The 25,795-nt window shown below is 40.8% G+C and overlaps 1 protein-coding gene across 5 annotated transcripts in view; it reads right to left on the bottom strand.

Annotated features, from left to right (window-relative positions):
• The window catches only part of tjp2b (tight junction protein 2b (zona occludens 2)), a 100,093-nt gene that overhangs the window by 7,472 nt on the left and 66,826 nt on the right, over positions 1-25,795 (bottom strand). For 2 of the 5 annotated variants that reach the window (XM_074669571.1, XM_074669573.1), the window contains exons 8-21: positions 19,217-19,322; positions 17,325-17,446; positions 16,965-17,028; positions 16,554-16,704; positions 16,347-16,455; positions 11,716-11,935; positions 9,420-9,604; positions 9,251-9,346; positions 9,065-9,144; positions 8,744-8,954; positions 8,539-8,639; positions 3,906-4,124; positions 2,088-2,192; positions 60-554 (exon numbers count right to left, since the gene is read on the bottom strand). In XM_074669571.1, the coding sequence (XP_074525672.1) occupies positions 60-554; positions 2,088-2,192; positions 3,906-4,124; positions 8,539-8,639; positions 8,744-8,954; positions 9,065-9,144; positions 9,251-9,346; positions 9,420-9,604; positions 11,716-11,935; positions 16,347-16,455; positions 16,554-16,704; positions 16,965-17,028; positions 17,325-17,446; positions 19,217-19,322 (2,264 nt within the window). Of the gene's footprint in view, positions 1-59; positions 555-1,403; positions 1,522-2,087; positions 2,193-3,905; positions 4,147-8,538; positions 8,640-8,743; positions 8,955-9,064; positions 9,145-9,250; positions 9,347-9,419; positions 9,605-11,715; positions 11,936-16,346; positions 16,456-16,553; positions 16,705-16,964; positions 17,029-17,324; positions 17,447-19,216; positions 19,323-24,796; positions 25,009-25,795 lie in introns of those variants that run through there. The other 3 variants (XM_074669574.1, XM_074669575.1, XM_074669576.1) reach the window with 3 other exon arrangements.

Here is a 25,795-nt window from a genome sequence, read left to right as displayed (position 1 = left end):
ATAACTGTCTTGAGAAGTGAGTAATAAACCAGATGATGCGTGACACTGTTTACACCCACCCTGGCATTGTGGGCCTCCTGCACCTCCAGGATCCTCTGTGCACGGGCGAAGTGATCCAACTTCTCGAAGGCTTTAATCTTCCCCTTAAAGGTCCTTAAAGAAGGATCGTCCACCGGGCTGTCCTCAGCCGACTCCTCCTGCCTGCAGACCGTCACACCCGCCCCTGGCAGAGCAGGAGAATGAACCGTTCCCTCCGACATGCTGCCTCCGCTGCTTGGAGGTTTAGGTCCTGGTGGAGGCTGGGGGGCCCCTAGCGACCGCAGGTTGCTGCTGGAGCTGAAGTGGTGGAGCGGCGGTGGAGGCGGTGGACCAGAGAAGCCAGTGGAACGTGAGATCGGGGGTGGAGGGTCGTTGTTGCTGCTGGCAGGGCTGCTGCTGGAGGGAGAATCATAGCTTCTGCTGCTGGGGGGTGGAGGGTGGTGTTGACGGTGGTGATGGTGTAGGCTGGTGGAGCTGGATATGAGGACAGGTGTGTCCCTTAAAGAAAGTTTTACCTGAACAAAGAGAGGGGAGAGCCAGGACCAGAACATTAGGGAGTGACAGTCACAGCTCCCTGAAGGGGGCAGAAAAATGAGGATCTGACAGAGAGCTGGCGCTGAGCAGCACCCAGGTCATTATTCAGATATGTCTCCCTGTTTGTTTGTACAGGAAACTCTGAGAGCAGAGGGAAAACACAACAGAAAGACAAAAGTTAATGGAGATTTCCAATATGCAGACACTTAACTGTCCAAACTTGAAAGAAAATTACTCTCAGAGTTTATCTTTGTGCAGTTTAAAGGTTCGTGCTTCCTGTAAATTACATTTTTTATTAACGATGCTAAGTGAAAAGCAAGAATTTATTTTTTTTTTTTTAAGGAAACAAGTGTCCAAAAATGAAAAAAATAAAAAGAAGTTTGTGTTCACTCATGAATAATTTGTTAATTTTAACAGCCCTAATACTTATAATTTTGCAACATTATAAAAAAGCCTTTTGTTCTTGATCCTTTTGACAGGGAAAGCTACTCAGATAAACTCTACAACATTTATAGTTTTCAGACTCTGGGAACACTTCAGGTTCTGTTTCTAACTCATGCACGGAGGCTTGGAAAAGGAAAACAGAGAGATTCAGGTTTCATGTCAATATGAATCAGGCTTTAAAGCTATAGTCTAAGAGAGGAAACAGGAGAAAAACTGTCTGAAGGGTTTTTATTCCAACTGAGCAGCAGCTGCTTCAAGATTATCACTGTTTGTTTTAATAAAGATGAAAAGCTGCTGTGAGAAGTTGGAGTAAAAACCTGAACTCAGTCTAGGCCGTAACACACACCCACCACCCTGCACCAGCTACAGAGGGGAACTGTGGGTACCCTTGCGATCCAGAGAGCTGCTGTTGGAGGAGTCTGAGCTGCAGTGAGACGTGTTTCTCCGGATCAGGCCGTTCCTCAGAGGGAAGGACAGTTTGTTCCTCTGGATGGCGGAAAAGAACTGCCAGGGAGCATGTGCAGGTGAGAGTTACTGTGAAACTGTCCGACACACTCATGTGGGATCAAACATTTTAACCTGATACCTGGGTTGTAGTTGAGTCCTTAACCTCAAGTTTGAGTCAAGTCTCCAAAAAGGAAGAATCAGAGTTGAGTCTTTACTGTTAACGTTCATTCATCCTAAGGTGGACGACTGTTTTTCTCTTTACCGCTGACTGTGAGGGAAATTTTGGATGTGTGGAAAACAGATCTGTTTTTTATACAATGAACAATGTTGGAGTGTTTTCCATTGCAGCATGTAGATCATTGGGGGCCTCATGGGACAGGCCTAGAAGTGCCTATCAATCTTTTCATGTGGAGTCTCTGCTGGTGTCCAATGAGGCCATATACAGAGTGAAGTGTGAGGGTTGAAGACACTGGAAACCTGATTACATGCGAGTGACATTATTCTGTGATACACACACACACACACACACACACACACACACACACACACACACACACACACACACACACACACACACACACACACACACACACACACACACACACACACACAGTGACTCTCACCTTCTCTGTTAAGAAGACAGGTGGAGGACTCGACCTGCTCAGGACTTCATGGCTGCTGATCTTCCTCATTCGACTCCTGATGTCTGGACTGTACCTACGCAAGATCTACAAACACACACACACACACACACAGGCACGCACGCACGCACACACACACACACACACACACACACACACACACACACACACACACACACACACACACACACACACACACACAAACACAGGCACGCACACAGGCACACACACACAAACAGCATGGGGGGCATATTAGTGGATATGACTGTGACAGTGTTCACATGACTGGTCTTAAAAAAAGAAAAAAAAATGATTCTGAAATGTCATCATGTTGGAGGAAACTCAAAAAATTAAAAACAACAGGAGGTTGAAGAGAGCTTTGACCAAGGAGGGAAACTGCATGCATATTCACATTATTCTCACTTTTTGTGAGCTAACTAAGATTACAAATCAGAATTTACAAAGTTAAGCTGTAACGTTGCTGTCAGTACTGGGAATAACAGTGTTAAAAAGTAACAGTATCACCAATGCTGTTATTGTATTCTAGTAACGAGGAATCTAATTAATTACTGTTTTTAAATATATATATATATATATATATATATATATATATATATATATATATATATATATATATATATATATATTAATATTTAAAAATATAATAATAATTTAAATAAACAATTTTAATAAATAAATAAATATTTAATTTTTTCTGAATGTTCTTTGTTGATGGTAGAGGGGTGACAGAGAAATAAGTAATGATGAGTGGCCAAAAGTAGAGTACAATTTCATGGTAGGCCAATCAGAGCCAGAGTTCAGGTAGGTGGGTTTTGTTATAAACCTTAGCTGGCTGCATGTAACAATGGTGTGTCCAGAGTACGGTCCGTCAAGTTAAAAGTGGCATTTTCAGAACAGAGGTACAGGCACTACTTTAATGTCATTGATGTTAAAGGAAAGAACATACATGTGAAGTGTGCATTATGTCCAGGAGCAAAACATGCTCAAAAACTGTAATCCTTTTAAACATCTGAAGTTTTTTTTCAAAAAGGTAACCATATTACCAACTTAATTAGTTTTATTTCAATTACTTTAATGGGAAAGTAACTAGTAACTCTAACTACTTTTTTTTGAGTAATTTGCCCAACAAGGGTTTTAGTTGATAATTTGAAATAGCTACGGATCAATACGTGACTTCATTGTTTCTTATTCTGAAATAAAGTCATTGCAACATATTAAGTTTAATTATATTTTACGTTTATTGTTGTATTGTTGCTCTTGATACTTTCAACGTCATAAATAACCCTCAAGGATTTTTCAAGCTTATATAGAGGTTGTATGAAAATAGGATAAAAAAAGTCTGTATTCATTCATTTACATTTTCATTAAATGCACGACAGCTTTACAGTGGTTAATGATGGTCATGGGACATGCAGTTTTCATCCTAGTTTAACACAATTGATTTCAGCCGGAGAGGGCAGAAGAGTCAACACAACATTTCCAAGAAAAACCTCACAGAGGCTTTAAGTCAGAGGCTCCTACAGGCTGTAGTTTTCCGTTTGTGCTGCAGATGGCAGCAGCTTCCTGAGAGTGAGTGTTTCTGTGTTTTAAGATCATCTACATGCCTGGAAGAACACATAAATGATCTTATTCCTGTTAAAAAGTCAAAGAAGTATTTACTCATCACAAATTAAATGTAGTAAAAATGAAGGAGTTTCATTGTCTGTGTGTGTGTGTGTGTGTGTGTGTGTGTGTGTGTGTGTGTGTGTGCAGTGACAGTATCTTGTGTGTGCTTCTGACCTCCTCGGCCGTGACTGGCTCAGACGAGCGGCTGATGGCGGAGATGTGCATCATCTCGGCGTCATGCTCGTTGTCTGTGTAGGTCCCGCCCTCGTCGGGGGTGTCGTCCATGTCGGAGGTCAGCCGGCTGTCCATGCTGAGGTAGTCGGCAGACATGGCTGACAGGTAGGACAGACGCTCCACGTCCTGGCAGTCCAGATCAGTCTCTACTCCCTCCAGCTAAAAGAGACACATGGTGGATCTTGGGTGTACAGGCAGGAAGGATGGACAGACGGATAGCACGAGAACAAGAGAGAAGAAAGAAAGACAAACAGAGCCGAGCTGTAGAGCACTACTGACAGGAAGTAAAGAGACACACAGTGAGCATGCTCAGAGCGCACACACAGGTGGCTGCTACAGGGACAGGTGGAAAGAGGGGCAGTCACTTCACTACAGACTGGAAATAAACACACTCACTTTACAGGTTCACAATAAGAAAACACTGCTGTCACTCTTTCTCTTCTTTTTCTCACGTCTGTTAAATATGTTATGGTAAGATAACAAAGAAGTAGGGTCTCATCCCTTACATGCTATCACTGATGTTGCATTATGGGACAAACAGAACTTTTGAGTTAAAACTGAAAAACCACAGAAAAGACATCTGTTTTAAGGCAGCTTGTTAGAGTTTCTGCAGTGCTCTGAATATTTTCTATAAGATTTAATATTTTTTTAAACATGAAATAAATTGCCTGGTGTGTTCATGTGTAAAGGTTAGACACCAGTGTTCTACCATGTGTGGGAAAATACTGGGCTTTACTGAGGCTGTTTTCTTCAGGTCGAGAGAAAAACCCTGTGAAAGATTTGTTCCTTTGACTGAAAATCAATAGAAATATCTCTATGCTTTAAAAATACATTTATACTTTGTTTTTCCTTATAAAAATTAAAATGTATATGAGAAAAACTACTAATAAAAGCCATTTATTTATAAACAAGTCCTCACACTCTGACAGTAGATACAGGTGCTTAACCTAAACTTTATACTAAGAAATGAGCATTGATGCTACAAGCTGCTACATGCAGCTGATGAGAGAGTAAAGATGGCCGCACTGATAGAGATGTTCGTCACTGTTTCAGAAGAAGCTGAGGCCCTGATTTACTAAATGACTGTGCATCTTTTGTGCTTGCAAATTTGTGAAAAAGAGTTAAAAAGGCATCATCTATTTCACAAAGCATACACTATGGGGGTGTCACCGGTGACACAAATTTGTATGCTCACTTCAAATTACCGTAATTCCTCAACAATTAGGGCTAGCAAGAAAATCCAGACAGCTCTTATGATTTAAGTATTCGTTTTTGTTTGGGGGTACATTTAAAACCAGATAAGACGGATTGATTATTCTTTTTGCACATAAAATCTGGGGAGTTACACTGCTATTCTCACATTTTTCATGTCTCATAGCACCACTTTGTTGCAGTGATGGGTTTTAAAAAAACATGATGAAATGTACATAAAAAAAAAAATCATAAACAAGGCCATGGGTATTTGCAGCATTTCCTATGTTGAAATAAACATCATCATGTCATCATTTGTGTTCCTCTATTCTGAAGTTTCAACTCAGTAAAAACAATGTTCTTTTATTTTATTTTATTTTATTTTTTTCAAAATTTTTATAGGTGACCATGCTTTCAGACCTAAAATGTGTTCATACGAATCAGCACATTTATGCCAAATAAATTTTCTTTGGTTATAAAGAATATGATGTAACTTGTTTACATTTACAAGTTTGTGGAAAACAGATATGTAGTTTCTGGGGAAAAAAACTTTTCCATATATTACACTTTTGATCAATTTATTGTAGCAGTTAAGACATAAGTCAATACATATTTTTAAAACCTGGGATATAAGGTTGGTGTAAAGAAAATAAGAATACTACAGAAAATGCTAGCACAGTGTGTAAGGACGCGTCCTGGCTGACTTGAAAAATAGTAGGTCTTAAAGGGTTAAATGCTCCTCAAACTGGCAGCAGAGCAAACAGCGTCTCTGTGCATCAGTGTTTTTTGCATACATTTAAATGATCCATTATGTATTCATAGGAAGCAAACAGACTCCTCTCTGTTTTGGCAGCCTCACTGTAAATAACAGCTTGTTCAGTAACACTGGAGCTGACAGCCCTGCACGGATAGAGTGAAATATTTACAGAGATCAAAACAATTCAGCCCCGGAGGAGCTAAAATAACATATCTGAGAATAGAGTCTCTTAATATTACTTTAAAATGACTGTTATTACAGAAACCAGCGGTCTGAGTCAGTCTTAGGATCAACTCTGGCATGCACAGGTGATTTTTCATTCCGAACAAGCTGCCTTCTGCAGTTTAACTCTTAGAAGTGAGCTGGGTATTAAAAGGGGAAACTTGTGACACATCCGTCATCAATTTGCTCCTAAACAAAATGCTTGGGACTTACTCTTCCATCCTGCTCATCAAATACTAATAAGTCAAATTTAGCAATGTCAGGATGAGCAACAGCTCATTTCAGTCACAACCAGGAGTAAACTGGAGTGTAATTCACTGAGCTGCAGAACTCTGAGGCTGTTTCTGTGCTTGAGCCTCATCAGAGCAGTTTGCTCCTTGAATTAGGTTTTCAGAGCTTATAACGCACATTTCTCAAAGCTATAAGTGGCTGCAATCCAGACTTGATGAATTTCCTGATTGTTTTTAGAGTCACCTGAGAAGTCGTCGACACAACAAAGATTTATAAAAGGAATACAAAGCAGGATTAGGCAAAGCTGGTGTTGGTGAGTTTGCTGAGTCTTCCGGCACAAAAAGTACTTAGCAGCTGAGGAGTGCACAGTAAATTCCAAAATTCAAATTACTCCATTGGATTAAGCTATGAAAACTTAAAATTTGTTATATTTACTCAAATGTCTTAGTTTTCAGTGTTGAAAATGATTATTTCTGAGCAGATTCAACTTTTGTTTCTGTTTAAGTAAGCGCAATTTAAAATCATTAGTTTGTGACTGTTTTGTAACCGTGAGTGAGGAGGGGGCGCAGTTGATATGAGACCCTGCTGTACTTCTAGCTCCACATCATATGGACTGTTTCTCTGTGCTCCACAGCATGGACTAGCTGTCTGCGCCCCTTGTGACATTGATCAGCTGTTCATGTGCTTCGTGGTGTGGACTGACTGTGTCAAAAATAAATGAATATACCTTTTTACACTTAATTTCAAAACTGGCCTAAATAGCATGGTAGTCCAGTCAAAAAGTTCATCTATAGATACTCAAACCATTAGGCGCACACTGTAAAAGTCAATAGGTACAAGACCCTGTGCCATGGAGCACAGACCACCGGTCAGTGCTGTGGTGCTCAGACAACCTGTGCCCCCTTAAGAACAATATTTCAATGTACAGCAGGGTCTTACATCTACTGGTTTCCCCTTTCACTCACGGTTACTTAAGTTATGAAATTGGAGCTGATTTTTGTTGTGACAGCATTGGTAACCGTGAGCGGGGAGGGAACGCTGTGGATGTGAGACCCAGCTTCACTTTCAAATGTTATTCAATTTAGTTGTTCAGATCTGCTTCAATTTTTCATCATTACATTTACTTAATTCACAAGGCAAACTTATTGATATCACATCTTTCAGTTTTGAGTAAGGTCAACATATTATGTTTTACAGTGAAATGCAACATTTTTAACATTACTTCATATTTTAATTTGTAACAAATTAGCATCAGGTTTACTTTATTGAAGACATTCAGTAGAATGGTTTTCCATAATAATCCTAGCTACTTAAGATGTTGAGTTAAATTAACTTATTTCATTACTTAGTTTTTTGGAGGCAACTGGTTTCCAAGCATTTTTCAAGTAAACTTAACCTTTCCGGTTTTACAGTGTGCTCTGCTTCTCTGGTTAATTACGAAAATAAGATAAACTTGAAAGGAAATCTGTGTTTGGTAGATTATTCTTGTTAACACAGTTATAACTGGAAAAGAGAGATTAAGAGGCTCATGTGAACACATAAAGTAGGGAAACCAATTAGTTACTGTCATTGTAGTAACAGTTTATCACAATGAAAATCTAAGGCAGCACTTTGTGGTCCACACAGGGGGAGAAACAATACATTTGCAGTGCTTGTGATCAGATATTCTTTTTTTCTTTAGACTTCAATCATCGATTCCAACAAACAAGAGTCACTGGCTGAGTCAGCTGTTTGTCAGTGGCAAGGTAAATTTGGGAAATGTTTCATGGGCACAACTCACAAACTCTGCTGCTCAAAAATGCAGGTTCCTTACAAATGTGGCTCCATTTAAAAGAGAAATAAAAAGTCTGCAACAGTGTAAGATTTATTGTTAAGAAGGGATGTGACAACAAAGACATAATCTACCAAACCCATTTACCCATCTTTGCATTCTTAACCTCAGCCTTTCTCACCCTGTGGTGTGCAGAAACTTGTGAGAGATGGGCTGAGTAGACATTATCAGTAACTTTGTGAAGCATCAAACAGCTTTTCTTCTGTTACTCTGCCTCACCGTTGTAAATAATTCATTAAAATACTTCAGACAGTCACTTTAACTCAAAAGACACACTACAAACCATTTCCTGTTTAACCCTGCCCAGAAGAGGAAGGGGTGTATTGATTGTGTGTGTTTACCTTGCCGTCTGAGACCCACACGGCCTGCATCTGCTGCTCTCTGATGGAGTCTTTGACGCTGCCGTACCAGGCGTCGTTGGCTGAGTTCAGATCAATAGTGGCTGAGAAACAAAACCACCAATCGTCAGCAAACGCTCTCAGACAACAGTACACCCACTGACTGAATGTGTGTGTGTGTGTGTGTGTGTGTGTGTGTTTTTATCACCAGTGAACAGGTGAGGGCAGGTCTTCCTCAGCTTAACGGCCTGCTCGTACAGTTTACGGGCACTGCGGTTGGAGTTGGGGGCGATCCTCAGTCTAATGGCCTTGATGCCGTGTTTGCTGTCGGGGTTGAAGAAGATGACGATGGGGTACCACTGGGTGTAGTTCAGGGTGTCCACGGCTTTGGGTGTCACATCCAACAGGGCGTGTTTGTCCTGTGAGGGAAAAAAGGACATTGTTAGATACTCTGACCTCAGACTTATCTACGATATTATTTATGATAACAGACATTAAATGAAGATGAAGATGTTTTCTGAGTGTGTACCTGCTCTATGATTTGTCTAATGGTGTTCAGTCGAACCACTCCAGATGACTTCTCAGAGCCAGCATCTTTTGGCTCCGTCTCTAACGGTTAAATCAGAAACCATCCAGAATCAGTACTCGGATTTCTAATGGATAACCAGAAATATAAACACACAAACAGCTGAAGAGACCGAGGTCTGACACTTACTGGCAATAACGTAGAGGTCGGGCATCTCAGAGGCCAGTTTCTCACAGGCAGCGTCAGCGATGGGACCGAACAGAACGACAGGACGCCTGAAGCCAGCTGCAGAAACACAATGTGGGTTACAAACAGCTATACATTCAAAACCTTTATGACATTCAGAAATGACACCCACCCTCTCTGAGGACCACTCGTTCATACGCGGGGAAGCGTGTGGCGAGCGTCTGGCTGCTAAGCGTCTCTCTGCTCTTCTTCAGGTCCTTCCTCCTCAGAGAGCGCTGAGCCCTCAACCTCCAGAAGTCTGCTCGATCCCCAGCGACAGCTTTGTGAGAGCTCTGCACACTGGCCATCTGCTCCGCCCTGACAGGACAAACACATTACAGACATGTTAGAGCTCACAGTCGACAGTGAATCACACAGGACATGATTCATGTTTCACAGATGGGAGTTCACTTTGATACCAGCTCAGACTGGCGCAGTCTGTCTCTGATTCTGTCTCTCGTCAGACTTTAAACAAATACAAACACAACCTTATATCCCACAAAGACTGGAGATTAAAGAAGAAGGCTTCTTCATGTTAAGCACTGCAGTTAGTCTGTTAGCATGGAGGATATTCAATATTAGCCTGCGTTGGTTTTGATTGTGCCTTACTGCCTTGCTGCAGGTGGACTTGTTGACACTTGAAAGGAGACCAGCCAGTGACAAAGCTGGTCGAAGCTGTTTAAGGTTTTTGAAACAGCTTCAACAACTAAGACACTGCCTGCTTAGCCATCTGAAGCCTGAAGACAGCAGAAAACTAATGGTGTTTTTGGCTTAAAGTGCTACCCTGTTAACTAATGACTTCCAACACATTTCAAACTGCTAGCCTTCAATCAGTGCTTATCTGATGCAGAGATTAAGGTTCATATATACCTAAACAAAACTAAACTAGGATGCATTCAAAGGGCTTCTTCTTTGTTTAAATAGCTGTTGTAAACTGGATATCCACTGACACGTTCAGATGAAGGTCTCCGGTTTACAAAGTTACTCTTTTAACTGAAACATAGGGAGCGGACACAGACGCATTAACTCTATCAGACTCAAAGAGTATTATTTAGGAGTTATTAAACCAAGTCAATCACAGCTTGGGGATCATCTTATTGTGGACAGAGGGAGGCAGGAATAAATTTAGTCTATTCTTTTTCTAAAAGCTGTAGATCTGCGGACGTGATTAGGCTCCAACCTTGTACTACATTCAAGCATAAACAGACAATCTACAGAACCCTAGAGGTCTGTACTTGCTAGGTGTTCTCTTAGTGGGGTAACTTCAGGGTTATCCATGGATTTTCTGTTCTATAATGCTGGTTCACTTCTTACTGGAATAAATCACCATGGTAACTAATATGGAACAGCTAACCTGCTCCAGAGCAGGTGAAGATCTGGATAAGAGATCAACAACTACAGAAGCACCACCTTCTGACCAATCAGCTCTCTAGGATAATGGTCAGCCCATTCTTAGGGGTCCTCAACACCAAAATGGTTTGAGGGTGAAATGCAAAAAGTTTTGTTGCGTTTCAGCATTGCGGTTCAGCATTGCGTTTACACCGAAACAGCTTTTCAGCCTATCTAAAATGCAAACTTTTAGAAACGGCCTCCAGAGTGGGATTTTTCTAGTGGTCTGCCAGTGTTTTCAGTGGAAACGCTTCAGTCGTCGGGGTCTACCGTGTTGTGCTTGTGCTGCTCAATCTGCTGAATCTGCTGACTGTCTTTCAACAAAATGTGCATCTGTTGCTCCACTTCTACACTAAGTATTCACCAATACACCAGATGATCAGCTCAACTCTGCTTCAGTGGAGATCTATCTAAAGCGGTTTCTGGACAAGACAGGTATAGCGCCACCCACATGCCTGGCGTGCTTACTACAGCGTTTTCAGTCCATCAGTGTTTGTGGAACCCAAGTAAACGCAGATTATTTTCTACTGCATTTCAGTGTTTTCAGATGAAACATTGTTGTGTAAACGGGGCCTCCATGGTAAAGTAGTCTGCTCAGCAGGGTTTCTCCCATTTCTCCATGTCTGTGATTGGTCAGATGCTGCAAACTCCACCCCTTTTAATGTCAGCTTGCAGTTGTCAAGAGTGGAAAACCCTGGGTTCACTGACTGAGTTGATATCCAGCTTTGTAGTACTGCTTATCAGGACTTCAAATGTCTCACTAAGTCATCCCAAGTAACACAGAGAGATCCTGGATGTGTTAATCCCGCTCCATCGTAAAGGTCTCAGGAGGAGTTTTTCCTTTTTTTTTTCCTGGGATTTTTACTGGGGACCAAGACTAAGATCAATGAACTTAATAACTGACAGAGATGAAGAGGTTGGGTTCCAGGTGAAAAAAAAGGACCAGCTGTACCTGTCAGGGTAGATCAAACTTTGTCTGGTTCACAGATTAGTCTGGTTTCTGCACATTATCATCACATAAACTGAGCTGTTGCTCCTACCTGCTCTTGTTGGGGATGATGCCCTTTTCCAGCAACTGCTTGTCCTTTCCAACACGCACAGCGAGCCAGTTCCCAAGCTTTCCATCGTAGAGAGTGTCCACCACTTTGAAGATGTCCCCTCGACTGAAGGCCAGGCTCTGAGGAGTCTCCTTCTCGTACTCAAAGTGGGTCCGGATGAAGAACGAGTCTCCTCGCCCAGACACCAAAATATCGTTATACACTACAGAGAGGAAAAGCAGAGCAGGATAAATTAGTAAAGGTGGTTATATAAAACAGACAATAAAAAGGAGAACAAAGTTTACAGAATGAATAAAATTGAAGTCAAATCTGTTGTTCTGAACCTTGACATTTATAACAACCCCCTCATTTGTTATTACTCATGTGACCACACTTTAGCTACACGATAACAGCTTAACCTTTCCAGTCACTGAATAAAGATCATGACAGATGAAGAGGACCACTCTGTTGATTAATTTCTAACATGCAGGGTTACCAAAGGTCACGAATGAACTCCTGTGCTAAAAATATCTCCTCTTCTTTGCACGATCATGACAAAATGCACATATCTAAGTGACTGTGGCATAGTAATATAGTGTACAGTCTGCTCCAGGCTGCTGGGAGGCTTCTTGATTTGATATGTGAGGGCCGACAGAGCACTGACCCAAAAGGACTAACAGAGGCAACAGTCACACTGACTAAAATCTGCCGCTGCACACGCACACACACACTGATCACACGCAGAAAACAAAGGATTTCCCTGTATGACCTTTTTAGAAAAACATGTTTCCAACAAAATCCTGAGCAGCAGCAGCAACAACTAACAAAATGCAAAGAAATTCAAGGAAGGTTGGGTACGGCTGCGTCATCACACGAGCTCTGAGGATTATTCAAAGAGACTTCTGCTGCAGAGGAAACTTCTGAGATGAAAACAATCGAGAAAGGTTAAATTCTTTGGATGTCCAATAAGATTTGATGATTGAACACGACATTTGTTAGGGATAAACAAAAAAAGACATCTGATGATGACCACCATTCCAAAATAAATGTATTATTAAGTGTTTTAGCACTTAAACCCAGATCTCAAACTTGTCTAACTTGAACTCTGATTTTTCAGACTTGGGAATCAATTTATGCACACTCTGATGACCTGGATTTTTACTCTGACTTGAGCATTGGCTGCATTAAGACACCTAAGACAGAGAGAGGGACCCAGGTGTAAAAATAAGCATGCATTGTTCTAATTTTTATTAAAATCTTTATATAATTTATTAATTTCAGGGCAAAGACTGAAGTCTGCATGTGTGTCCTGGATGTTCCTGTTCAGCTGCAGCCACTTCCTTGATAAAGAGCCGCTAAGAAAACGTGCATCTTGATTTCACAAACCAGAAAGTTTTCATTGGAAACATGTGCAAGGGAACATGTTGTATAAAAACAACATTAGGACAGAGAACAAAGACAAGCTCAAACTTTAATTGACATCTGTCCAAGTGAGAAGAGATGCTAAAAGTACTTCAAACCGTGGATTATGTTGCTGTGTTAGCATGCTAACAGTGAGGTTAGCAACTTAAGTGATTCAACTTTTGGGTCCAAGTTACTTTCTTAGTTATGACTCTGATTAAAAGTAGTTTAGCTGCAGATATTTACAAGTTCACTGGATGTTGTTTTTTTAAATGGTCCTGAAGATATGATCCTATGGTGGCCAATAGGTGTCAGCCGATTTGCAAAAGCAACGAATATTGGTGCAACAACGCAAATGCAAACACCACAATGCAAATGCAAAAGCCACAACACAACGGAGGTAAAGGGGACAGTTTTCCTAATAGACAGAAAAGTTGTGAAAGTAAGTTAATGATTGTTTTCTTTTGTAACTTAAGCTAGAATAAATATAGCTCTTAATGCTAATGTAAATAAAGAAATATAAGTACTATGAAGGATTTCACAAGGTGACACCCCATACATAGCTATATTTATCATAGATGAAGTTAAATATTTACTTTAACAACTTTTCTGTGTCTGTTTGGATAAGTAACCTCTTTTAACTTCCGTTGGGGCTGTACTTCTGTTGTGTTGTCGCTTTTGCATTCATGTTTTTGCTCTTGCATTCGTGTTGTAGCTTTTGCTGACACCCACTGGCCACTGTATGATCCTAAAATTAGAATAAATTCTTTTAAGATTGAACATCCTTAAGTTCTGGTATTGTGGCATCCAAAAAACATTTATCACATTAACGTATCAGTGGATTGAAACTGCATTTTTTGTTTAATACTTGTATTAGTAATGGTTTGCACAGAAGTAGAACTTTTACATATTAAAGAGATAAAAAGCTTGTATTAACAATTTGCAAGATATTCTGGGATTTCTCATAAGCTTTCATTAGGACTGTGACTCTAATAAATCTCAACGTAAAGGACCATGTAACCCTGATACTTATCCCCTCAATCAAAACAAGAGTCAGGATGTCCTTCTCCTGATGGGAAGGCACAAAATATTGAGGCAGGGTGAAGTGTTGGGGCAAAGGGTGAGTTCTGACTGAGCCAAAGTCTTACCAATAAGGAATTACTATAGAAACAAATAGCACCGTAAGATGAAGCTTATCCAAGAGTTTTGGAGTATTGTCAACCTTCTGCTAACTGCTGGCTCTCTTCACCTTCACAAACCACATCTTTCTATATTTTTCAAGAATCTGTGAGCAGAGATCAGACAGATGTCGATGAATGGGCTTGCAGGGCTTGCAGTTAAAAAATAGTTGCATAAATGACCTCAAAGCAAAGAATAATGCTCCAAAATTTCAATATGCTCAGGTTTACACCGGCCCAATTTTCACCAGCTTGTTTGCCCCCAGCTGTCTGTGTGACCAGCCAGCATCCAGCCTGATATCTAGCCTGGTTGTTACTGGTCTGCACTCTGATTAGCCCGGGGTTTTTCAGCTCCTCACTCTGCCAGCTGAGCTTAAGTTGACCTTGCCTGCAGACCTCCAGTCTCCATCCTTCTGCTCTGGACTCCTCATCACCATCCTTTACTTTGGTATCTGCTGATAGCTCATCTTTCCCTGACCATGTTCAGATCATCAGATCTCAGGTTGACGACTTTAACAGTCCTCTCTGACCTCCAGATTTCCTGTCACCTCACTCTGATAACCTCAAACGTCCTCTCAGCAGCACCGAGCGATGACGAGTCACCAAGTTTTCATACCAGGTCAGAGCTTTGCTCGGTGTGTTTTCGGCTTCCTAAATAGATTTTTTAAATAAAGATCACAGGCTGTAGGGCCCAATGTGCTCATTACGTAACTCAGTTTGTGTCACTGTCCCTCACCCGATGTGTTCTTGAACGGGTCTGTGTGCCTGCATGTGTGTCATGGCTGGCTGAACCAGAACTAGCCCGATCTGGTCTTCAGGCCTTCAGGGGGCCAAGCTGGTACCTCTCTTATTAAATCCAAACATTGGGATGGGGGACTCTGAGGTATAAGTGTGACAGCTGGAGAAACTTTGCACAAAAGTACGACTGAGTGCATTTAAACTTTGCTCTGATTAACACTTTCCATCTGGCCTGACTGTCACAGCTCATTTCATCACTGCAGAAACTTCAAGCACCGGCTCAGACGGTCACATGATAATAAATCACAAATGGATCTAAGATCTAAAAGAGAAACAAACACTCAACTCTGTGCAAACCCACGTACCTACGCAGAGGCCTACGCTCATAGCCCACATACTCCTCCTCCAAAATGTAACAACATGTTGGTTTGACACTGATCGAAGCCCTGTGATTGGTCATCTGAGCAAAAGCTTATTTCTTGTATTCACAACATTTCTGGATTCACAGGAATTGACATCTCATATCCTCTGACATCTCATCTCCTCTGACATCTCTTCTCTTTCTTCCTTGTTATAGTAGCTGTGTGATAAACAGCAACATGCAGCAGCAGCAGCGTTAAAAGCTGCAGTTCATCTAGTGTCCACTAGGGGCTGGCTGCAGAAGCACCAGAAACTACATACACACCCATTCAAAGAAGCTGATCTTCACAGCAAAAATAAAAATGTTCACCACCTGGTTTCGAAAAAAAGCTGAAAACCTAATTCCTCGATGTGATCACATTTATTTATACACTACTTAATGCAACACTATAAATCACAAAGCCATTCCACACTACACCACAAAATGTAATTCAATATAACACAGTGGAATACATGAAGGAATTATAGGATAATAAAAGTTTAAAAAACATCATAATTTAATGAAAATGAAGCTATACTGTAAGAAACATTTCTTTACTGTGTGTTTTAAATCAGTACAACAGGATATGAGTGAGTTTGATAAGAAACAGTACTTCATAAGAAGACAACCTATGACTTTGCTAAATATAAACATTTCATACATTATTCGAGTTATGAGATTTGGTAATCTTGCTAACAGTCGTGTAATTTGACATGAAGATATAGTTAAAGGTATTACTGTAGAGTTAATCTTTCTTTTATTACTTTGTGTTATATGGTTCAAATAGAAAACTTAGCCCTGTGGTGGAGCAGACTGAGAGAGAGCTCATTTTAGACATCAATCTCGTTAAACTGTCTGATACTGGTGAGATAAATGTGAAGAACTAGTTATTAACAGTTTGAGGATCATTTCCTTACCATCAGGTTTGCTCTGAGCCAGGATGGTGATCAATTCCCCTTTAGGAATTTCCAATAGGAAAAGCACCGCCTCCTCCCTCACCACGCCCTGAAAATCAACGTTGTTCACCTGCAAGACACAAACCACACATTAATCAGGTTAACTCTCAGGTGCTGAGTTGTTTCTTCTTTCATCAAAACACAGCAGAGTGTCTCTGGACCTGATACCTTTAGGATCTGGTCTCCAACGTGCAGTCCCTCCTCCTCTGCTGGACTGCCCTCCTGAACACTGGCGATGAAGATGCCGACATCATTTCCTCCTGCCAGCCTCAGACCAACGCTGTCTCCTTTCTGGAAGTTCACCATTATCGTGTTTGGACTGTGGAAGAGGAGGACAAGCCGTCATCAACATCATGAGCGAGGCTAATTTACACAGGGGTCATTTTCACACTGATCTGGCCATAGCATATGTTCATGTGCTAGATAGGAAAAAATTTAAAGGTTATGTTTTTTAAGAATAAAGTTTAGACAGACAACTTAATTACACATATACTTGAAATAAAATCACCACAAATGAATACAAAACAATCTAAGTTTTGTGTGTGAGTCAAGTGAAAAGAAAAAAAATGGAGAGCTTGCCCGTAGATCTTTTCATCCTCTGGACTCGGTCGAAGGAGAATCTTTGGTGTGGTTAATACAGCAGCTGTAAAGAAGGAAAAAACAGTAAGAAGCTAAACATCTGGAAAGTTAACTAATGTGTACATTCTAAAAAACTGGAAAAAACTTAAAAGTTTCAGAGCGACTGGAGGAAGCCACTGCAAGAAGAGTCAAATTTTATGAAAGGGCAGCACACTGTAATGGTGGAGCCGAGACCAAAACATGAGTCAAACTCATAATAAATGAAAGTGTTTACTGCAGGTTTTCGCTGACTCAGCATGTATTTCTTTCCTTCATGCAGTTTAGTTCAATCAGCACTTTGTGTGTGTGTTTGGTTGTTACCTGAAGGCTCCTCTGTTTGTGGGGCTTTGTCTTTTTCTGGCTCAGCTGAGGCTTTGGGGTCTTCAGGTATCCTGAATGGAGAGGCCATAGCAGACATCTTGGCTGTTTTCATGGGTTCTTCCCTGTAAAACAAACAAACACAACTAATGATTATCTCTTTAAGTGTCTGGTAACTGATATTCATGATAGCTGGATATAATCAAGAAGGGCAGTTTTAGATATCTAACTAATGCCAAGGGTTTTTTCTAGAGCTTATCACAGCTTTTTAATGCATCTTTGGGACTTGCAACTCCAAGGGTGACCAGAGTTGGTACAAGCTCCCTACAATGTCACTCTTCACCCCAAGAACCAACCAAATAACTAAAAATGATGAGCTAGTCATCCCGTCATAAGAGGATCTTCGTTTTTAAAGGTGCTGTGAGGACAATCTGTTTGGTTACAGTGACAGAATCAGTGATACTGTTTCCCATGAGCACCATCACCCACTGTCATACAGATGTAGGGATGGGTAACAAATTTGGTACTTTTACACAGTATTACAAGGTTAGACATTAAAGAGTAAATATGTTAAACTGAAAAAAGTGAGATTTTATAATTAAACAATTTAATATTTTTGTACCACATAAACACAAGAGAGTACTGAAAGTTGGTACCGATAACAATTGCCGGGTACCGGGCAACTGAACCCTATTGGTTCAAATGTGAGAGGTACCCATCCCAATACAGATGTGACTCTTACCAAGATGTGCACTTGTTTGTTGGCAAATAAACAGGGAGCAGATCTTCTTTTTAACACTACTTTTCTTTGCTTAACTTTACCCAGGATGCAAAGCAACTAGGTTATGTATTTATTAGTGGTTTTGAAACGTGAGAACAATCAAACTTTGTTGACTCAGTCTGTAGTTTAGTGTCCAGAAGGTGAGCAGACTATTTGTTTTGTGTTACTCACTTTAAGTTATGGATTACAATCAGGCAAACCAATTAAAGTTAGGCTTTTTAAAGATCTCATAGAAAAACCTCACAGGGCCTTCAACAAACTTTTACAGTTGTGCTGCAATTCCAGTTGCAGTGTTTCCCCCCTGGTACTTGTTACATGTGAAAGAAAGTCACAGCTACTGTATTGCCTTATTTCGAAGACAAAGCCCAGATAACAGCAGCTGTTTATGCTGTCACTTCACTGATGTCTCCTTTGTAAACAAACAGCCAGAAGAGGTCAGACCTTACGCAGTATGATAGGTCACCTACAAATGACTCAGTTGATGGAGCGTGCACCCATGTGCTGGCCTAAACCAGAGCAGCTGACACAAACCAAAGCACACATGAGGAAAGTAGCTTTAGTTTGAGCTCTGTATTTCTATTGTCAGTTCAGGAAGACAATCATAGACTGTCTAATTAATGGACTTAGTCTCCCCGATGCCACCTAACTGTTTCTACAAAGAATTTTGAAGCAGATCAGCTATCACAGTCATATTGGAAGTGGCAGGGGCTTTGAGTATACAGCGATAGGGCACCCATCAGTCACGTGACCTGAGCTGTGCCTCTGATTGGGTGAGCTTGCCATGTTAATATCCTCTGAACTGCCAAGTTAGAAAAAAAATCAGCAGAAACAGCAGATTTTAGCTCTTCAGCATAGTCTCTGTTTCTTAGAAGGGAGGTTGCCACTTGGGTACGATTTCAAAAGTAATCCAGTCGTAGTCCCATAAAAAGTGACCCAACGTCGTCCTTCGTTTTTGAAATATCTGATGGTGTGTCGTCAGAGTATGGGATCAGCATGTGTTGTGTCTCAAGTCTTGTCAAATAATGTCTTAGGTCATTAGCTTAGTCCTAAAAGACACATTTAAGGTAGTTACAAGTCAATGAACGTTTGGTACAGTCAGCTTTCTTCGTCTTACCTTTGGTTGTCTCTTTCATTGGACGAGTGTGAGGACAGGTCAGACTGGCGGGACCTCCTCTCTTCTGGAGGGGAATAGGAATGGTAGGACTCCATCTCTGATATGTCTGACAGACAGACACACAAAAAGACAAATCAGTCAGACATAGAGACATTTTAGAGTTTAAGACCCCATCCAGGCTGAGAACCACCAAATCTACCACCACCAGGAGAACAAGCAGTTTCCTCAGGAAGCCCCAACACCAGCTAATCACAGCCTGGGAAAGTCCAAGGACGGCCTTAAAGATGTTTGTCAGAGTTAGGAGGACAAACTCTGGTGCCACGGCTCAGAGGGAAAGATAAAAGCAGCTCTTAGTCAAACACAGTCTGAGTGATCTCGATCTGTGAGTTCAAATTATTTTGAGTTCGGGGTCCAGGTTGCATTTACAGCTTCATCAGCTCCTTTCCTCTTCAAAGCTTTTCAGCTCCTCCTGGGGATCCTTTAGGGTGTCCAGGTCAGGTGAGGGATTAAAGTCCTTCCAGCTTGTTCTGGGTCTACCAATCATTGTTTACTGGACCTGCCTTGGAAACCTCCAATGGGAGGCTCCTGTATCATGCATTATGGAAGGTGCAAATAACCCTGTGGTTGGCTTCCACAGCTTTCTACAACTCTCTTATATGATGCACATGAGTCCCTGGAGGCCTTTGGCTGACTTAGCTTGTAGTCTTTGTAACCTTGGAACTGGATAAGTGGTAGAAAAAGGAAGGATGGCTGCAATAAAAGGTTTTACTAAAGCATTGTTGGTCTTACGCACTATCTATGATGTATCTGGCTGCTTTAAATAGATACAGTAAAGCCCAGAAGAGCGACTCAGTTATTAAGAAACTTTCTGAAGATGCTTTCCAAGGATCCATGAGGGTGGCTCAGGCCACATGAGAGCACCCATACCACATTATAACCAAGAAACAAGCTGGTTGAAAGTGCCTACACACAACCCTGCTCTCCACAGAGACCGCCCAGCCTTCATTTGGCCTCTGTGATTTCTTCTTTTTATTATTTGAAGTGAATGTGGGTGGCAGAGTGTTTGATGTAGCTGCTTTTATCCATCAGAGCGGCGTGGCACTCAGCTCACCGCTCTGCAGAGAGAGGGAGGAAGAGGAAGAGGAGGAAGAACGAAGAAACAAAAGACACATCTGAGGACTCAGGTGTGAGAGGACGACATAAAAGAGAGCAGAGATCATGTTTTAAAACCCATCACCATGACAGAGCCCTCTCACAGCCAGCCGTTCTGTCACCTCAAACAGGACTGTCGTCATGGCTCTAAGCAGATGGTTTTACCCTTAATTTAACAGCAAGGAGAGGTCAGAGAGGCACGGCCGGTTTCACATGACAGTCTAGTACGTGTTAATTAGTTTGATTAGGGTTGGTCTGCGTGCAGGCTGGAAACAGAATTAACAGAGTCTGAAAAGTGAGAATGATATTTATAAATAGAAGAGAGGGAGGGAGTGTGAGATGTGTGTGAGGAGGGCGGGGAAGAGAAATGTCAGTGGATTCTGTCAAATGGGGAATGTCAGATGTTACGTCAGAAATAAAGCTCAGTTTAAGTCACAGCAACGCGTCAGGACTGAGTGTTGATGTGAACGGCTCTGAGCAAACCAGAGCTCAAATTAAGACTGACTTTCTTCAGGTCTGACCTCGAGATTGCGAGCAAAAATATCCTGATTTTCACCCGTGAGATGATCTTTTATAAGTTACTAGAGGCTCATGTGACTGTAAGCAGTAAATCAGAGCCTTAGGAGGGACTGTACACGATGACACATGCTTCTTTATGTCACCCCTTGGCGTACCAAGGCGTCTTACCAGCTGCTCGTACCCTTCCCCGTCCTCTCCGTGTTACAGTGTGTCTTGATGATTCATAATGGCACCTAAAATACATGAGCCATGGAGGTTTCAGGGATCTTGTGTTCACCGGATTCACGGCTCCTAAATGGGTGATAAAACTGAAAAATGCAATATGACACCCACATTCTTTTGTGGGTCTGATAACCGGCTCATTCATCTATTTAGAAATGTCAGGTGTCTCCAAGGTCTCTGTGGAAACACCAAAACTCAGGTTTATAAAACCAGATCGCTTTTAAAGACAGGTTTATTCATCCGTTTGTGGTCTGCTACATGAAACTCTAATTATTGTGCAGCTGCTGGTGGAGTTTTACATTTTTAATCCTGTTTTTTTCCCCCACTCATTTGGTGTCTGAGCAGCACAAGCAGCCTCTCTGTGTGGATTTTCAGAGCTTTAATCTTCAACTCATTCATGTTTAACTTTCAAATATTTACTACAGAGTGTGTGTTTGGAGCAGAGCCTGAGCGGAAGAGGAGCATCTGTGAATTTCCAGGTGAATGACCACTTTTTATGTCTTGCCAGAGCAAGCAGACATCCTGAGCGCCAAAGCACACAAAGAGACACACACACACACACAAAGTCAGCTGCTCCACTATGCTCTGCTCCATCAGGATGAGACAAATAAGCTGTCCTCAGTTGGTTCATGGCCACACTTTGAGTTGGCCAACCTGGTGTTGAATTGTGTTTTTTATGGATTCAAATACTGTGACCAAGTTAGAAAATAAATAAATAAATAAATATATATATATATATATATATATATATATATATATATATATATATATATATATATATATATATATATATATATATATATATATATATATATATATTTATCTTTTTTGTTTTTTGTTTTTGTTTTTGTTTTTTTCCAGAGAGAATCTTGACTCCAACTGATTTCACTAATGACTTTTTATCAGGGAGACACCTGACAAAAACTGAACCCATAGCATGATAGACTAAAATCTCTATTTGTAACTTTCACGCTTTAACTTAAAATCTTTAAATTATTCTTTATTTTTTTGTTTCTACATTTATTTTATAAAATATATCCCTGTGCATTTCCCCATTTATCCACAGTAATCTGCTGCTGCTCTGAAAGCAAAGAGATAAATAGGTTTAATTCTGCTGTTGGTATTGAGGATACATGCATTCATGTTCGCAGTGACGCTAGAGTTAAATCTGCTTCTTGCGCTGACCCACATCAAAAACATGTTTGGAGAATATTTCAAAGTTTGACCTCAATAATCTCAGACTCCCCCTCAGTGGAGGGAGTTATTTTCATGCTGAAGGAGCCAATAATTATAACAACGTCCCCCGACAGAGATCAAAATAGAGCAATGCTTTCCAGCTAAGATCCTTCCCGCTACATTTAACCCATTTAAAGAGTTCTTCAAACCAAATTAAGATCAAAAAGTCAGTTTGGACTGAACATATTACTCTGTGCATGAATTAGGATGATCTTAAAAGGAGAATGCTGGATGACATAAAGCTAGAATAAGTAATTCACTGACTGTTTTGCTCTGTGTTATATCTCTCTTCTCTCTAATCTGTCTGCTCAGACTCAGTGTGGTGTCTTTCTTCTTCCTGTCTGTCAGATAATCTGGTGGTAGACTGTGTTCAGTCTGTCTTGGTTTGCCTTCAGTGAACAGTGGTGATAGGAACCATGTTGTCATCCCGCATCTGTTTCTAACCCCCTGTGATGTGTACTCTCCAGACAGCATGTGCATGTTCATTCTGATAACAGCTGCAAACATCTGGAGGAGAGCCAGCTTATAATACAGAGCTTAAAGCACCTGAAGTTTATTAAGTGGTTGCTGAACTACTGGATATCAAATCAGAAATAATCAGTAAGTTTACAAGCTTCATCCTAATTCATCTCATTTTCAATAAAATCATCAGCTAGGTATTTAATGATATTCTAAAAACATTAATTATGAATCCATCTGAAAGTTGTCACTTTATGGGCTTTAATTTTAAGTCTAACTCCAGTTGATTGTTGCCATCTTTATGCTTTAGACCTCAGTGATCATCCGGTGATTCACTGATCGAAGTTTTACGGCGGAGTATCATCAGTGCTAACACGCTAAAAGCAATAATGTCCTGTTATCTCCTTCTATGGTGTCACTTTTGCTAAATGGCCTTTGTTTTCATCTCAGTGCCCTCGGCTGGTGTGGCATTGTGTTTACCATTACTTCTGTTGTCTCCCTGTCCCTGGCCTGATCTGTGTAATCTACCCCAGTCTTCAGTCTATGGTGGAAACGTAAACAAACATTGGGCCACAGGAATAATTTAGCTCTTGGGAATGTTTAAAGTTCCTGATATTTCTGGTCAAAAACCAGCTTTGGTAAACATTGAATTACTATGAATAACTGCCTACTTATCTACAAAGAGGAAAAGAGGTGGAGCAAAGAACATACGGCCACCTGGTGACCAGCAACAACACACCTACCCAACTGTCACTGAGGCCATGCTCAGAGGTGTGTTGTAAATAAATTCAACCCTATGACTGTCATGAATACAGAAACAAGCTTTTAGAGGGACACCAGGCTGTAAACATGTTTATGTCTGCTGCTAAGATGAACATTTTAAGATGGAGCTCTATAGGGACTGACTCACTGTTAGACACAGACTCTAGTGGACACTTGAAGAACTGCAGATCATTTCTCTAAACCTAGATAGATGCACATCTATTAGAATGTGGCCATTGTAACATAACAACCCTGGACTGTACCAGCAAAGAAGCAAAAACAGACCCTCAGGTTCAACAGCACAACAGATGCATTATTTCTAATGTCCAGACGGAGGCGACATAACTGTCTAAAAAAATACATAGAGCAGTCAATGGTAAAAAAAAAGTTCCTCCTTCTCTGCCGATTTATCCCCTCCGTAAATACTGTAGTAATGAGTTTATGATCTTAGACTTTCATTTCAAGTCTTCTTTGATACTTCTACGATTTGTAATTTAGTACCATTTAGAGTAATGGTGCATTCCATTTGTACTTCGAGTCTCGAGTGGGAACACCCAGCTGAAATGCCCCTTAAGTACCTGGTAGGAAATTCTGAGTTTAGGGGTAAACAGTTATTAAGCTCCTGTTATATTCTTTTCATTTTAGCATTTCTTACTAGTGTTTGTCGCAATAAGTCAGCTGTATACAAAGTGTTATTCGATGTTTATAAACAGAAACGCTGCTGTTATGGCAAGTTTTTCTGACTTGGCAACTGGAACGCTTAACTCGGAGATGACGTCATTACCACTCCTGACATCCCAGTTCCAAGTGCAAATGTAACGCAGCATATGACAGACCAGAGAGCAGGGGAGGAGCTTTACTGGAGATACCTGTGTCCCCCCCCAGCTGAGCTGTGAGTGCAGTGAGATGAGTGAGCGTGAGGTGAAGCTTTATGTGAAATGAGAACGCAGACAGAGACAGCAGGAGGAGAAAGGGTTCAGGTTACCACCAGGACAGACAACGGCGAGTTTCTACGCTGTTAGGACAAATCATTAATATGTTATCACACTGATATTCAGTGAACTTCTTACCCACGTTATGAGCCACGCTTTGTCATGCAACCTTCTGTGTTCACAAAAATACATCATCACCTTCTTTCTGCAGCATCAGGATTCAATATTCAGACAATAACAGACCTCTTTCACTGAGTTATTTAACCTTTAGAGTAAATGAATCACACAGTTCAAAGAGTAAAGTGATTACAAAGTTTATTTTATTTAACCAGGAAAACGAATCATGTATTAAAAAGTTAAAAGTTTGAAGCAGTATAAAGAGAAGTGCAAAAGATGTGGAAGCTTTACGACTTAGTCAGGGTGTGTGTCAGCCGTTTTTAGAGAAAGGCAACAGACTGTTACACATCATGTGTCTGGGCTGGTCCTTCATCTAAAAGAATGACACATTATCTGGAAGACAAAACACAGACAGAGATGCACTTTTGAGCGATTACAGGGATCGCTTCTGTGTGTTCAGATGAGCACTTCAATCAAAATGACCGGCTACGTTTCAGATTTCTCCTGCAGGTCTTCAGTCTGATTAAATCCTGACCTGCTGCTGTCCTCAAACACACACGCACACACTCTCTCTTTTCTCTGAGCAGCTGCAGAAACTCAAGACTGCCTCAGTTCAGATGGTATTTATAGCTGCCTGAATGCCTCATATTTTCAACTGGGTGTCTCTGGAAAACCAGCAGAAATCATCCTGAAGAGCACTTAAAATCCTACCAGCCCTCACTGTGTGTCACTGAGAATAAAACTCCACTCTGTCATCGGTCAATTTCATTTTTCATCAAAAATTACTCAAATATTTGATGCATTTAAATCTCATTTTTAAAATAGGTAGAAATAAAAAAGAGATTATTTCCTTATCACTATCTGTATTCCTTAATTCAAATTTCATCATTACTTTGATGGATTTACAGTGTTTGAGGGAAAAGGTGGAGATGAGCTAAAAAAAGCATGGTTGCTTTATCCTGAATATCAATTTTTATAATATATTTATGTATGGTTATATAAAAACATCTTTCTCAAGACAGAGAAGCTTAGTTATGTCTGTCCACATTTAATTGTCCTCATGATCTTAAGGCGTGGCCTAATGTGAGGCCTCTTATAGCCACATATAGCCAGTTTCCAACCATGTCAGAGCCTCTTCAAAAGCTTACAAATATGACTGTTAGAGTTTTGAGAATTTTGA

Source organism: Halichoeres trimaculatus, unplaced genomic scaffold, assembly GCF_033239565.1.
Source record: "Halichoeres trimaculatus isolate MK-OKI-2021-1 unplaced genomic scaffold, fHalTri1.1 fHalTri1_scaffold_5, whole genome shotgun sequence".
NCBI lineage: Eukaryota > Metazoa > Chordata > Actinopteri > Labriformes > Labridae > Halichoeres > Halichoeres trimaculatus.
This window is presented reverse-complemented; position numbering and strand designations above follow the sequence as displayed.